This window comes from Alternaria arborescens (assembly GCF_004154835.1).
Source record: "Alternaria arborescens strain FERA 675 chromosome Unknown contig_44, whole genome shotgun sequence".
NCBI lineage: Eukaryota > Fungi > Ascomycota > Dothideomycetes > Pleosporales > Pleosporaceae > Alternaria > Alternaria arborescens.
In genome coordinates this window covers 139,041-153,786 of record NW_021167899.1, presented here as the reverse complement: position 1 = coordinate 153,786, position 14,746 = coordinate 139,041, and the positions used below count along the sequence as shown (strand labels likewise).

At 51.4% G+C, this 14,746-nt stretch overlaps 7 protein-coding genes across 7 annotated transcripts; 3 read left to right on the top strand and 4 right to left on the bottom strand.

The window, feature by feature from the left end:
• Nucleotides 1–734, top strand: AA0111_g11162 (hypothetical protein; the record flags this gene model as incomplete). The annotated part of the gene is made up of 1 exon (XM_028644996.1): nt 1–734. A coding segment is annotated over one exon (734 nt), but the record flags the coding sequence as incomplete, so codon positions are not given.
• A 295-nt stretch (nt 735–1,029) lies between these two features.
• On the bottom strand, nt 1,030–4,284 carry AA0111_g11161 (hypothetical protein; the record flags this gene model as incomplete). Its single annotated transcript, XM_028644995.1, has 2 exons — nt 1,030–3,443; nt 3,510–4,284. The coding sequence occupies 2 exons, from the start codon at nt 4,282–4,284 to the stop codon at nt 1,030–1,032; spliced, it is 3,189 nt and encodes a 1,062-aa protein (XP_028501285.1).
• Nucleotides 4,285–5,853: 1,569 nt separating this feature from the next.
• Nucleotides 5,854–6,379, top strand: AA0111_g11160 (hypothetical protein; the record flags this gene model as incomplete). The annotated part of the gene is made up of 2 exons (XM_028644994.1): nt 5,854–6,272; nt 6,337–6,379. 2 exons carry the CDS (start codon nt 5,854–5,856, stop codon nt 6,377–6,379), a joined length of 462 nt encoding a protein of 153 aa, XP_028501284.1.
• A 1,234-nt stretch (nt 6,380–7,613) lies between these two features.
• Nucleotides 7,614–8,648, bottom strand: AA0111_g11159 (hypothetical protein; the record flags this gene model as incomplete). The annotated part of the gene is made up of 6 exons (XM_028644992.1): nt 7,614–7,753; nt 7,803–7,984; nt 8,041–8,155; nt 8,203–8,240; nt 8,532–8,539; nt 8,616–8,648. 6 exons carry the CDS (start codon nt 8,646–8,648, stop codon nt 7,614–7,616), a joined length of 516 nt encoding a protein of 171 aa, XP_028501267.1.
• A 1,287-nt stretch (nt 8,649–9,935) lies between these two features.
• On the top strand, nt 9,936–11,131 carry AA0111_g11158 (3-methyl-2-oxobutanoate hydroxymethyltransferase; the record flags this gene model as incomplete). Its single annotated transcript, XM_028644991.1, has 3 exons — nt 9,936–10,343; nt 10,436–10,954; nt 11,018–11,131. 3 exons carry the CDS (start codon nt 9,936–9,938, stop codon nt 11,129–11,131), a joined length of 1,041 nt encoding a protein of 346 aa, XP_028501251.1.
• An 85-nt stretch (nt 11,132–11,216) lies between these two features.
• AA0111_g11157 (hypothetical protein) lies at nt 11,217–12,146 on the bottom strand (the record flags this gene model as incomplete). The annotated part of the gene is made up of 1 exon (XM_028644990.1): nt 11,217–12,146. The coding sequence occupies one exon, from the start codon at nt 12,144–12,146 to the stop codon at nt 11,217–11,219; it is 930 nt and encodes a 309-aa protein (XP_028501264.1).
• A 447-nt stretch (nt 12,147–12,593) lies between these two features.
• Nucleotides 12,594–14,557, bottom strand: AA0111_g11156 (hypothetical protein; the record flags this gene model as incomplete). Its single annotated transcript, XM_028644989.1, has 3 exons — nt 12,594–13,649; nt 13,699–14,152; nt 14,199–14,557. 3 exons carry the CDS (start codon nt 14,555–14,557, stop codon nt 12,594–12,596), a joined length of 1,869 nt encoding a protein of 622 aa, XP_028501265.1.
• Between the last annotated feature and the right edge of the window lie 189 nt (nt 14,558–14,746).

The window sequence follows — 14,746 nt, the reverse complement described above, 5'->3', positions numbered from 1 at the left end:
GCCCTTTCGCACCCTTGAAGACAGCGTATCGTGACCAGGTCGAACGACTCAACCGGGGAGGCATAGATATAGTCGGCAAAGAACATTTTACCTATCTGTACAGTCCTGCTAGAGATACAGCATTGACCAAAAGGAACATCAGAGCTGGATGGGCTGCGACCGGTCTGTACCCCTTTAATCCGGAAAGAGTGCTGAAAGATATCCCGAGACCTCCAGTTGAGGTCATCATCCCGGAAGCCACCCTTGCGGGCACCAGTGCGGCTGATATAGTGCTTCAAACACCCATCACACCGGTGACGCCGGTGACAGCGGAAGCGCTTACATCCTTGCACAACGTGATCAAGCAAGACACCAACGTGCCTGACGAGACAAGAGGTCGCATACAGAAGCTCGCAAATGCTGCTCAGATCTCGTTCGCCGAGCGAGCTCTCCTGAAGGACCGCAACCGTTTTCTCTTCAAGATCAACAACGAAGCTAAGGCTCGTAGGTCGACTAGATCTATCGTGCTAGGAAAGGCGAAAGTGATAAGTTTTGAGGACCTAGAAGAGGCGAAGGTGAGGCGTGCGGAAAAAGACAAGGCTGCAGCACAGAAGGGACAGCGTGGTCGCAAGCGCAAGGAACCAGCGTTAGAAGCCCCACCGCCATCGAATAAAGTAGCGCGAACTAGCGGGGTGATAGCATCAGACAACAGTCTAGCAACCTCATGGAGAATCCCAGTTGCGAAGATGTACTAGCACTCTACATAGTTTAGATATACATTTGTTAGAAATCTTCCAGACATGCATGCTAAGTCCTTGGGCCTTTGCGATTGAGTAGAGTACTCTGTAGCTCTTGAGGCCTTTTTTAAGATTTACGACATGTATAGATTACTGTCGAGTCGCAATGGCTATGCTTACGTGTATTCTCAGACCTTAGCTCTAAAATACAGCCTTTGAAGCGCCTGACTGCCTGAGGCATGTCGAAGCGTTGCATCAAGAAACGCTGCTGAGAATACACAACATAGAAATGTTGCAAGAGAAAGAATAGAATTTATTCTTTATGCGAAATTATATAGCGTAACCAGCCCTCTGATGCTAGCCGATCAGGGTGAGTCTCTGCGAGCGTATCGTCTTGCACCTTAACTACGTGCTCTAGCAGCCGTACAGCGTCCTCGATCTGTCCGTTCGCCTGGTAGGAACTACCAAGCGCATGCTGCGACTGTAGCCGATCAGGGTGAGTCTCTGCGAGCGTATCGTCTCGCACCTTGACTACGTGCTCTAGCAGCCTCACAGCGTCCTCGATCTGTCCGTTCGCCTGGTAGGAAACACCAAGCTGATGCTGCGACGCTAGCCGATCAGGGTGAGTCTCTGCGAGCGTATCGTCTTGCACCTTAACTACGTGCTCTAGCAGCCGTACAGCGTCCTCGATCTGTCCGTTCGCCTGGTAGGAACTACCAAGCGCATGCTGCGACTGTAGCCGATCAGGGTGAGTCTCTGCGAGCGTATCGTCTCGCACCTTAACTACGTGCTCTAGCAGCCGTACAGCGTCCTCGATCTGTCCGTTCGCCTGGTAGGAACTACCAAGCGCATGCTGCGACTGTAGCCGATCAGGGTGAGTCTCTGCGAGCGTATCGTCTCGCACCTTGACTACGTGCTCTAGCAGCCTCACAGCGTCCTCGATCTGTCCGTTCGCCTGGTAGGAACTACTAAGCGCATGCTGCGACTGTAGCTGAGAAGGGTGAGTCTCTGCGAGCGTATCGTCTTGCACCTTAACTACGTGCTCTAGCAGCCGTACAGCGTCCTCGATCTGTCCGTTCGCCTGGTAGGAAACACTAAGCTGATGCTGCGACGCTAGCCGATCAGGGTGAGTCTCTGCGAGCGTATCGTCTTGCACCTTAACTACGTGCTCTAGCAGCCGTACAGCGTCCTCGATCTGTCCGTTCGCCTGGTAGGAAACACTAAGCTGATGCTGCGACGCTAGCCGATCAGGGTGAGTCTCTGCGAGCGTATCGTCTTGCACCTTAACTACGTGCTCTAGCAGCCGTACAGCGTCCTCGATCTGTCCGTTCGCCTGGTAGGAAACACCAAGCTCATGTTCAGACGACAGCCGATCTAGATCATCTTCGTCCAGCCCCTCTCTGCAACGTAGGCACTCCTCTAGCCATCTCACTGCTTCTGGAACTCTACCGTCGAAATCTAGGCATCGTCCCACCCAAAAACTCAGCTTGGCTTTGCTTTGAGCATTAACAGATGTTTTTGTATAAAGTAGTCGCAGTGCGTGCGGCATGTATGCTCTCCATACGGCCTGGTTGGCAAAGTCGTCGCTCGGAAAAACCTCGGCAATATGTGCAACAGCCTGCTGCGCCACATCTGCAGTACTACCATACTTGTCTACCCAGACTCTAGTAGCCAGATGCACAAGTCTATGCAAGTCGTACCATTCTTCTCCTCTATCGACCTCACTAGCGTTGTCGCCTTCCCGCCTTGATACAAAGGAGTACCCGCAGAGCGTGCCGATAGCCTCTTCTAATCGCCCTTGCGATTGCAGCTTCGGTAGCAGCGACTGCGGTATTGCCTTCCACTCGATGCACGACATGAACGCTAGCAGGTCTGCTGCCACCGCGTCGCGCTCTCGAAGCTGACTGAACGACACGACCCACGTCGAGACCACTGCGTTTGCCGAGCCCTTGTAGCGTGTTTGGTCCCAGAACTCTTTGCTTATTAGACTGATAGTGTCTTGCTCCGTGTGCCTTAGCAGCCGCAGATACTTTGTGATAGTTGTTCTGTTTATGTTCAGGTACGCAGCAGCCTGGGCGATGGCCAAAGGGAGGAACGCCAACTCGTCTAGTAGTTCTTCTACCGCTTCGCAGTCCTCAGTGAGGTTTTTCCTAATCAAAGACTTCTCTAAGAAGTTCGTGGCGTCTGGTTTGCTCATGGACCCCAGCTCTAGAACGTCGCCTCGTGTCAACGACACGGCTAGCTCTTGTACCCTCGTGGTGAATATAGTCATGCCCTTCTCGCTCTCCGGTAGGTAGTCGATGATGCCCGGAGCATGCTCGGCGCCATACAAGATGTCGTAGTCATCTGCATTATCGAGCACAAGCAGCCACGGTCCAGCCTGATCCGCACTCAGATGCTCTCTCACCAGCTCTTTTGCGTTATCTTCGCCCGTCTCCGCCTGATTAATGTGCAAAGCAGCAGCGACAGCCACACAAGCTTGCTCGTAGCTCTCCATGCTGAGTGCAGGCATCCAGAAGATCGAAACGGCTGACATGGTCTCTCTGACTGTGTATGCAAACCGCAAGGCTAACTGTGTCTTTCCAGCCCCACCGAGTCCCACAATCGACATCTTTTGGCAGCCTGTGCCCCCCAGCAACTTCTGGTTGAGTATCTCGAGCTCTTCTGTTCTTCCGACGAAGTATCGGTTCTTGGGAAACGGTATGTAGTACAAGGGGTGGTGGACAGCTGGCAGGTCAGCGCAAACGGATCAGACACACAATAAGCTGATTATCCGGCTGCATTCGTACGTACCAGGTGACGCATTTGGCTGAGACGGTTCCTGCGAGTTTTCCGCGATCGCTTTTCGCAGCCTTTTAAAAGCATTGGACTCGCCTTCGCCATAGTTGAGGAATGTGAAGACGCCAAAGATACCCAGCAACGAGTACGCCTTGTCCTCTTCGCGCGTAGTTTGACGATTGCTTGACCAAGATAGGCGCTGCTCTACGCTGAAGGTGTCTAACCTAGCTCCTGCAAGGGCAGGGCAGGGGATGCCTGTGATCTCGTGGATGAGTTGTTTGAGGTTGTATCGGTCTCCTAGATGCGTCCAGTCTCTAGTGTAGAAGCTTACAACGCGCGGAGCAAGCAGCTCTTGGAGTGTCCAACCTCGAGTAAACCACCGGCTTCGCCGAAACTCTTCTTCCCAAGCGGGCATGTCGGGTACACGATTCGTCGCTGGCTCAGCGTTGAGCACATCCGTTAGAAGAACGTAGCATCGAGTCGCCTCCTGATACCAGCGAAACATGGAGTTGATCGCATGCTGAAGCTCGACATGATCTGCCTTGTTGATGCAGCACGTATCCACCCAGAAGTACCGCAGGCCGTCCCCCTGGGCCTGTTGTGCGCAGAAGCGGATTTTGTCGAAGCCAGCCTTGTCACGTCCAAGACCACTTTTAAACTCGTCGAAGGTGACCTCCTGACCGGGCAGCCAGGTATGGGAGAGTATAGCGTAGGCGGGCACTTTGCCGGCGCCCATCAAGTCTTCGGTGAGCGCGATCGTGCCGTCATGTTGTATCTCGAGCAGTCGCATATTGTGATGGAGGAGCTTCGGTCCTTGCTCGCATCAGGCTGGACAGCATGGAAGCGCGACAGCCTATCAAGCTGTTGGGTCGATCGTTTGCGCTTTCGCGTGTCGCCGTTAACGTTGATGGATGCAGGTAGGTGCATGTTCGCACATGGAGAAGAGAGTAGAGTGCCTCGCTTTGCTAAGCATCGGGGCAGGCTATGATGGGGGTGTTGACCTACGGAAGCGCCAGGAAGAGGACCATCGGGCAGGACATGACGTGGCTAAAGATAGCCAGCATGCGCCACAGCTCAAGCCATCTTGGCATAGCATGGGTGTACAATGCAGACCGCTATGCGTACAATACCCCGCTATGTAAGCGCGTCCAGTCCTCGCGTCAAAACACAAGATCCTGTCTGCGAATGCGGACAAACCCGGAGTGTATGTAAATAGAGGCTGCACATCATCAAACTTCGTCTAGTTCTATTTTATGCGATAGGGTATAGTTCAAATGCTCCGAAGGGACGATGATCGTGCTTGTTAATAGTAGAGCAGGGGTGCATCGTCGTTGCAGCTTCTGAAGCCAAAGACAGATTGCCTAGAAGCAAAACCAGCAACGCTGTATTTTTCGTATTGAAGATATACAGTAGGCGAAGACACGCTAGAAGTGCAGTTTCAGGCTAGCTCAGTCTTTATTAGAGGATGAGGTCGAGTCTGTGGTGCTTGAACAATGTTCGTGGTTCTGCGCGGCGGGATGTTCTACCAACAGGGAGGGAGGTTACAAGGTTGATGAACACGGTAAGGACGACGCTGCGGAGGACGTTGAGGTCGACAAAGAGCGTGATAACCACAACCACGACTATTGGGAGTCGGTTTCGTAAAAAAGAAAGCAGGCGTTTACAATGAATCATTATGCGCATTCATTGAAGCGTGAAAGCATCGCTTGAGCGACGTGGCGTCATTGCGGTATTGAGGCCAGTTGAGAGGCAGCAAGTGCGCATGACTTGTCTTCGCGAGTGAAGCAGCGGGCACAAATTGATGCGCGCTGGAATCGTCTTGATGGGAGGTGTGGAAGGTGGATATAACTCAGTTGGGGCACGTCCAGGGCGCTTCTACCGGCGCTCCACTTCTTGGGCTCTTGGTCAGTTTTGTGGATTATCGCGCAATGAAGCTAAGTCGCAGGCTCCACTACGCGATAAACAACCACTCCAACATATAATAAACCAGGGTAAGATCGCATTACGGAAGATAGGCGAAGCGTTGCTAAGAAAGATGAAGTTGACCAATTATCTCTTCGCGACCGGAACATGCTCGGCATACCTTGTTCCACTTTCTCATGCGGCGAACGTTTCAACCCCTCATGATAGTGCAGTGCAAGACGCCACAGCATTTGCAATTCAGGTAAATGACAAATCGCAAACATGCTGTATTCTTGTCAACACTCCTTCAGTATGTGTATCCAATATCTCAATGGCAACAAGCTGTGACGAACATCCTGGATGCCGTCGACAAAACGAACACTCTATGGCCATATCATACACTTTCCGGCCCCTTAAATCGCACATTAAAGAGCATATTGAATATTTTGCGGCGTTTATGGAAGCTGTAGTACCAGCGAACGAAAAGGTGGTGTTCGTTATACACGACTGGGGCTTTGGTTTGGGATTCGACTGGGCACGAAAGAATGAGGAACGAATGGCTGGATTGGTTTGCATGGAGTTCATTCACATGATGGTGACTACGGAGGACTTCGTAGGCTGGGAGAGGAATCTGACTAAGATGCGCGATCCCGAAACTGGGCACCAGTGTGTCATTGAAGAGAATTACTTCGTTGAAGTCATTCTTAGGGAAGAAGGTACTTCAAAGGGATCTCTTTCTGACGCGGTAATGGAACACTATCGTAGGCCGTTTGCACATCCGGCTGACCGCGAACCCCAATGGCGGATGCCTAACGAGATTCCACTTGAGGGTCGTGCCCCAGTAGTCGGCGAGATTCTTTATAAAGCTTGGAACTGGTGAGTTGTGACTGTACGAAATGCATGTGAGACATACACTGACCTCGCATCTTCATATCGGTAGGTTGAAGGAGGGCAACAACCAAGTTCCAAAACTATCATTCTGAGTAAACCCAGGTATGTTGTTGCCGCCGCACAGGGTTGATGATGTTGCCGAGTGGATGGGCAACCCCCCAGTTGTTAGGCTCGGAAACTCTGGTCATTTTCCACAAGAAGAGCTTCCTCATCGCATCGGTGAGAAAACTAGAAAGTTTGTCGACAACCTTTTGGTAGGGAAATAAGTTGGTAGAACATCACATACAGCAGTAGGCATACAGCCTATACCTTGCCCTTTCTCACTACCTTCGTCCCAGTCGTAACAAAAGGACTGCGTCTGTTGGTGTATGAAAACCTGTGACAAACATTGTCATAGCCTGCATTACGGGTCATATAAGCTTATATCAGGTCGCTGTCTTCAAACTCCAAATGCGCAATAAAGCTATATACTGCGGATGTTTCTTTCAAACGAGCTGGTAGAAGCTGATAAACGCGTCCTCATGCGATCTTCACCACCAGTGTCACTGGTAAGGGCGAACTTACGTCACACAAGACAAGGGGGAAAGTCAGAACAATAGTGGCAGTGACGACAATACGGCCGTCCGGCTCACGAGATCTACATACACACAACAATATCCAATCGCACTATCTTGTTAGTAGACTTGCGCTTGGTTTCTAATCTCCCAAGACTTTCTTTTATCAAAGTTTAATGAGAGAAGATCATCGCTCTAGATACGCTATACGTCTTGTAGTCTCTTAGATATATATCGTAAGGCAGACTTTGCGCATAGAAGAGCAGATCAGTGCCTAGTTCGATGTTCGGAGCAGTTGCAATGTGTTATTCAGGGCGTCGTGTTGTTGTTGTTGATGTTGTTGCTGTGATGGTATGGCTCAATTGATCTTCCTTGGCTGTCGGAATCGAGCGAAAATACACGAGATTAGAACCGAGTTTATGCAAGCGAAGAAGATGGCCGCAAACAATGAAACCATAAGGTACTTGACACGACATACACTAATCCAGATATTGCCACAGAAATTTAGATTCGGAAAGGCTATCCAGTCATTCCGTCTACAAAGGCCAGGGACGATGGAATGGTAATAGCATATTCTCTAACCCCTGTCATGTTGTCCGAAAGTAATCAACGAAAACGCCAACAGAAAAGTCTCATCCTATACCCAAACCGTGAAGCAGCCAAATACCAGGGGAATAAGTAGCAACGTACCCTTTGTGCGCCATATCGCCAGCCATGGAGACAGAGTGAAGAGGAAGGGCCGCGAATAGTACGAAGGGAGGCTGATAGGATCTCAGATATCCTCCATGTTCCCTGCCGCCTCATCCTCATCACCCGACTCGTAACTACCAACCGAACTCATCTCATCGTCGTCGCCATCGTCTTTGTCGGAGTCTTCAGCGGTATCCTTGTTGGCGTACTTCTGAACGTATTCTGTCTAATCTTAGTCCAACTTTACTCCTAGCACCTTTATACTACGTACCCTTGACCTTGGCATCGTAGCTTTTCGGTTCTCGCATCAACAGCGCCGCAGCTTCTCCGTTGAGGGGATCGGTTGGGTTGGGGTAGCGCAGGAGTTGGGGAAGAAAGACTTCGAAGATGTTGATCATGTCGTACATTGGTGACCAGGTCTGATTGATGACATCGAGGCAGACGGAGCCGGAGCTGTGTATGTAAGCGGGAGTTTATTGACGTGGTGGAAGAGAGCGGGTGAGTCGTACAGTTCATCGATGTTGGGATGGAAGATGCGGTTAACAAATCCGATGCTGGGACTCTTGTAGGGGTATTGGTCGGGGAGCTCGACGTGGATCTTCCAGAGGCCACCTTCGAATGGCGCTGTATGACGTTAGCGCAATGTTGTTGTGTAAGATTTCCTGTCTTACTCTCTACCGGGCCCTTGAACCTGACGTAAAACTCCTGCCTACGGTGTGTTAGCATCCTTTCAGTGGGTGCGTATTTGAATGGTAGAAATCACTAACACTGTAATTTGTTAGCTGTGTATCTGACAGGAATCGGCGCAACGCTACTCACTGTTATCGTTGACGAGCGTCACCTCGTAGTCACTCATGAGCCTGCGTTCCGTTAGCTACCAGCTCTAGGGTCCGCCATAGGGGTGCCAGGCGCGTGAGGCAAATGAGCGAGGAAACCGATGAACATACATCCTGTTCTGCTGTTAGCACTCTATATTCCAGCCTAACGATGCGCGACCTACTTCATGACCTGTATAGTTCGACAGAAGGCCTCTGTTAGCTCTTGTTCCTTCTTATCTATCCCCAGGGTGAAGGTCTCCACATACATCCGTCTCGATACGTCTCTTTGGCGAACTCATCTTGACGCGGTTGCTACAGCACTATAAAAGTGTGTTGTTCTTATTGTGAAGCTGCACTTCCTTCTGGGGGTATTCGAGATCTTCAGGGTAGTCCGTCGCTCGTGGCGGAAGCTCTCGTGAGGTCGGCGGCGGGGGTTATCGATAGCGGATGAGGGGCGCGTTCGCTGGCAAGCTACAAGTGGTTTGTTGGCAAGGTATGGCTGTCCGTAGCCTTTGATTCGTGTCGTATTTGGCAGTCGTGTGTTACTGTCTTTTGTTTGGCTAGGATGTGTTGGAGGGAGCAAGTGGGAGTGATGGTGGAGGTAGTGATGATCACGAGCCTCGAGAGCCGGCATGTCACGCTTGCGCACGTCTCCCCGGCCAGTCATCGCCGAGAACATGACGCGCCATCGCTGTGATATACCTTCTCGAGCATTCACAGAAGCTTCTTCTTAACAAATCATCGTCTCATCTTGAGACCTAATATTACATAATTCATCTACGCTTCTACTAACAGACAGTACAGATGTGATGAAACGAAAGGCTGCATCACCAGGTACCGCAAACCGGTAGCCACATCAAGGGTCCAGATCTACAAGCCGATACTCCAAAGACAGTCTACGACTAAACATGACGCGAACCTAGCGCCAAGTGTCTATGCTCGGTTGCGACAGAGCAAGTGCCTGGGAGTTTTCGGAATCTAGGGCTTCGACCAGCCTCATGACAACAATGAGAGATGCTCGCAACAGATAGCTTAGACTGGCAATCCGCCAGCAAGACCGGACCTATCACCACAGGACTTGGAGAAAGACATAGAGATCATCTTCGTCGATGCGCGTTCACGTTTGAATGTGCTGCAGCCAGCACAGCAGACGTCCAATCACTGTGGAGCAATGCCGCAGCTTCCCCGAGATCCTGCCTGAGTCCTTCACCGCTGGTCCGAACGATACGTTGTACATGCTAACTGTTTCGCTGGAGAACAGAGACAAGAAAGAAAAACACAAGACATATGCGCCATGACACTTGAGTAGTAATGACTGAAGGCGGGGTGTACCGAGCATTCGACTCGCCGAAAGGGTGACACCCCTGGCGTCTCGGCGGGTGGAGGCTGACCCTCGGTTCTTCCTCAACTCCAAGGTTAGGTATACAATCTTCAGCGCAGCTTTCTGCACATGTTGCTTAAAAGCAATCCCCCTCCCGCCCTAAAGCCATGGCTTACGAACACATCTCCGCGTCGTCTCCAGGGGCTGTGAAAATCTTTCTCACTCCAAAAATCCTCTCCACCACCGCACTTGCGACACTTCCGCCATGTCGCGTGCCCTCGTAAACGTGCTGCGAACATGCTCGCGATATACTGCAGCAGCACCACGTATATACCAATCATCGTCGTCGCCAATACCGCGAACCGCTTTGACCTGCGCACAAAAGCGATGGAGTTCGCACTCACCGTTGGGCTCTGCGCCAGCAAACGCCCGTAAACCCGTCACCATCAACACGCTTCAGAGTCTCTACCGCAAAGGCGAGCCCATAACCATGATCACCGCGCATGACTTCCCCAGCGCTCATGTCGCCGACCATGCTGGCATGGACATGATACTAGTTGGAGACAGTCTAGCCATGGTTGCGCTCGGCATGGAAGACACGAGCGAAGTATTAATGGAGGAGATGCTGCTGCACTGCAAGTCCGTGGCGCGCGCGACGAAAGGCGCTTTCACTGTATGTCCATTTTTATCTCTCCATACCCCCTTACTCACTCTCGCGACTACCTCCAAGTCATGTCCGCTTGCAGATGCTGAATGTTTGACTAGGTCGGCGACCTTCCCATGGGAACCTATGAAATCTCTCCCGCCCAAGCCCTCGAATCTGCTATCCGTATGATAAAGATCGGCCGCATGAAGGCCATAAAACTGGAAGGTGGCGCCGAAATGGCACCCACCATCTCCAAGATAACATCCGCCGGCATCCCTGTCCTCGCGCACATCGGTCTCACACCACAGCGCCAAAACGCTCTTGGTGGTTTCCGTGTGCAGGGTAAATCCACACACAGCGCTCTCAAGCTCCTGGACGATGCACTCGCCGTGCAGCAAGCCGGAGCGTTCGCGGTGGTACTGGAGGCTGTGCCTGCACAAGTCGCTGCGTTGGTGACGAGGGAGTTGCGGATCCCGACGATTGGGATTGGGGCCGGGAATGGGTGCTCAGGGCAGGTGCTCGTGCAGGTCGACATGTTGGGAAATTTCCCGCCGGGAAGGTTTTTGCCCAAGTTTGTGAAGCAGTATGGCAACGTGTGGGAGGAGGCACATAGGGCGATAAGTCAGTACAAGGATGAGGTAAGTTGCAAGTGCACTGATACTCGTGAAACATGCACTGACTCTTTGTCTCCATTTCTACAGGTTAAGAGTAGGAGTTATCCTGCTGAGCAGCATACGTACCCGATGGATCAGAAAGCGTTTGAGGAGTTCAGAGACCTAGTCGACGAGGAAAAGGAGAAGTCGGATCTGTTATAGTAGCGCCGTTGATTCATGTGCTCACATTATAGATTTCTATCGCATTAGAAGATGATACAAATTTCGCGCGATACATCAAAGATCATCACACCTGCTTCCACGCTCTGTTCTTTCGATATCCCTCCCATAACCCTTCCGGCGTCCGTCCCTTTTCAACAGCCTTAACGCCCAACACCCACCCCACCGCCCTCGCGAATCCCACCACAATCATGATAATGCACCATTCCACCGCACCCTCAATCTGCCGATTCCATCTCTCCATCCACGGCCAGCCCGTCTCCTCACCCAGCATACCCCTCAACCCAACAACAACAGGCCAGTTATCCAATTCATGAAAGATAGTAAACAGCTGCAAAGACACCCACCATCTACCTAACATCCACCTCGCTGCCTTCTTCCTCCTTCTTTCTAGACGCGCATCCAGCGGCGTCAAAACAACAGCATTTAGATTCCAGAAGAACAGCGGCTTGGCCAGATCTACCGGCTCCGTCCACTCCTCCACCACAACCTCGTCGTCGACGTCTTCTGGGTGACGCGGTGCGACGCAGATTGTTCTTCTGCTACGTGACAAGTACTCACGTGCTCTGCCCCAGTCATGTCTCGCGTACTTGTTTACTTTGACTTGTAAGCCAGGTCTTGCGTTTACTGCAGTCTTATCCCCGTATATGGCTACGCTGCCGCCTGCCTTCGCGCTTAGGATCTGGGTCTCGCCGTCGAGGTAGATGAAGATGGCGCCGCGGAGTAGACGTAGGTATTCGGTGTGCGTGGTGTGGAAGTGCAGTCCTGATGTCCATGTAGAGTAGCGGGGGAGGGAGATTGTGGTTTTGTATGGGGATGGCGTGGGTGAAGAAGGGAGGGGAAGGGAGGGTGGAGAGATGGGGATGTGGTATACGACTGCTTCGCGACCTTGGCGGATGATGGGTTGGGTTCCTGAGGGTTGGGGGTCTAGGATTTGGGGCGAGGGAAGGGGAGCGCGGTTTGGTTTACGGGCAGATCTTTTGGCGCGCTTCTGCATCTTGGATGCGGGATGGATGTTTTACGATCTTGCGAGTTGGATCTGAGGCCTGGACGGTCGAGAAGAGGTATTGGGAAGGAGTGGTGGATTCCAATAGTGGACTATGCGGTAATCTCCTACGGAATGAGTCAAGTCGACGCTCTATAAGAACTGTAGCTGCCGAGTATACAAGCCTACTACTTTTTGATGATGTTAATACAAGAGCTAGTTGCCTAAGCATACCCTGTGCTGTCAGCACATGGTGGCTGACGTTGCCGATGGACATGCGGAAAGAATCCGCACTCGTCAACATGCTACGAAAAAACATTCCAATTCCAATATATGGTAACTATGTGATTGCGCACTTTGTTGATAGAAGTCAGACTAATAAGGACTATAAACGCTGCAAGAGTACGTGATCGCCGATTCATTCCCGTAAATTGCTTATTCGGCTTCGAGACTGGTCAATTAATTTAGTCGCTGTGCCATCTGCGGGCGGTCACCCCTTGGGTCACGTCGCCTCTTTGTTTCGACTTTCTGGATGAATATCGGTCTTCCATTCTTCATGCCTCTCTTTCTCAAGACGTGGTACCCAATGAACCATCGGAGCTGGTCTAACCCATGCTCTATATAGTGGCGTGTTGGCCTCTCGAAGACTTGGTCTAGTTCTTCCAGTGTTAAATCTTTCGTTTCTGGCACAAATAAGAGAATCAGCCACCATCCTATAAGACACCACACTCCATACCAGGCGAAGGCTCCCGATGGCCCCAGTCCATGTTTACTATCTTTCATGCTTGGCCAAGTAAAAGACACGATGAAGTTGAAGAGCCAATTGATGGCAGTGACTATACCCATGCCGTAGTCGCGATTGTACAAAGGCATGGACTCGGCACTATAGACGAACGGTACAGGCCCTTCACCTGGTGAATAGGCAATACCAAACAGGTACATTCCTACAATCGCAAGCGCGCGTTTTTGGGCAACATCCGGTAGAGCCACGGCTACAACCATGATGAACTGGAACAAAGCCATGAACGGAAAGGTGAAGAGGAGAAGGTTTCGGCGTCCAAAGGTGTCGATCGTCCACACCGCTGGGAACGCGAAGAGAAAGTTGATAATACCAAAGCCGGCAGATAGCAAAAGTGAACTCTCAGGAGACCAGCCTGCTTCCACCTTCATGGTCTGCGATGAGTAGTAGACTGTGATGTTGACACCGCACATCTGTTGCAGGAACATACAGATGACAGATGCTGTCAATGCGCGACGACACCGACCGACGGTAAATAGCTCAACAAACCGCCTTTGATCATGCATTATCTTGGCTTCCTCTCCCAAGAGATAGTCCATCAGGAAAAGGTCGCGCGCTGCTTGGACTTTGGAATTGCGAAGACCGTTCAGGGCGAGAAAGGCCTCTTCGTAAAGCTCATGTGCTTTTGATCCATCTTTCCGTGCTTTAGCAAGTAAAACTCGTGGAGACTCCGGCAGGGCGTAGATATATATAACGACGAGGAGTGGAAGTACCATCTACTTTTGGTCAGCAGCAAGCATTCGAATTGGATTGACTCGCACATACTGGGCTGCCGAGCATTAGTCGCCACCCAAGGGTACCACCAACTTTTGTGAATGCGACACCGGATAAGCAGCCACACATGATACCAAATGCAGTCCACATCTGCCACATCATCACCAGTGCGCCTCGAATATTTTCTGGAGCAGCTTCAGCCGCGTAGATTGGTATAGTAGCACTCTTCGGTCCGATTCCGAACCCCAATGCGAACCTTGCGAGGAACAGATGCCACCACTTTTGTGAAAATGCTTGTAGAAGACAAGTTACGGAACTTATGAGGCAGGTTGCGAAAATAACACCGCGGCGGTCGAGGTATTTGTTCAACGGGTAATTGAGGCAGCAAGCCAGTGCGCAACAAAGGTATGGGGCGCCGTTCACAAGTCCTATCAAGGTAGTGTTGTTTCCGATGCCAAAGTGATCTGGATAGAAGAGCTGCGCTCCGTTGATGGCACTTTGGTCCCTATTGGTGTCAAAGAGGGACAAGATTGCGACTTCGCTCTACGTACCATCCTTGCACCGCAGCACCGAGTGAACAACAGGCCACAAGGAAGTACAATTTTTTTGGCTGGTTGAAGCGGTCCCACCGGTTGTCGCTGTACTCCTTACGAAGCGCTTCGCGCTCCTTGTCGCTCAAGGTCATGCCACCGTATCCAGATTCTCCGTTGTCAAGTAGTATTCTCGACTGTGCGAGGGATGCACCCTTGCGAAGGTGATCTCTGTAGTCGTTCAGGCCCGATCTCAGTATGAAAGCCTCTGCATGTTGTAGCACTTCATCGTGAGACCATTTTGTGAAAGGATTGATCAGTCGTCGGTCTGTTTTACCCCCTACAGGTGCGGCGGCAGTGTCTGTACGGTCGCCGCTCATCGTGTCAGCATGTACCTGAAAGGCCGTTGGAGGTAGGCAATGTAGTCAGGTACCAGGCTGATCAGAGGGGATATGCCGAACGCTTATACCTGCGAATGATCTAGAGGGCGGCTCATTCGCATTGGACTGAACAACAGGCCACAACGCAATGAGGCTCTGCTGCGTCGACCATCTCGATTCATCACCGGT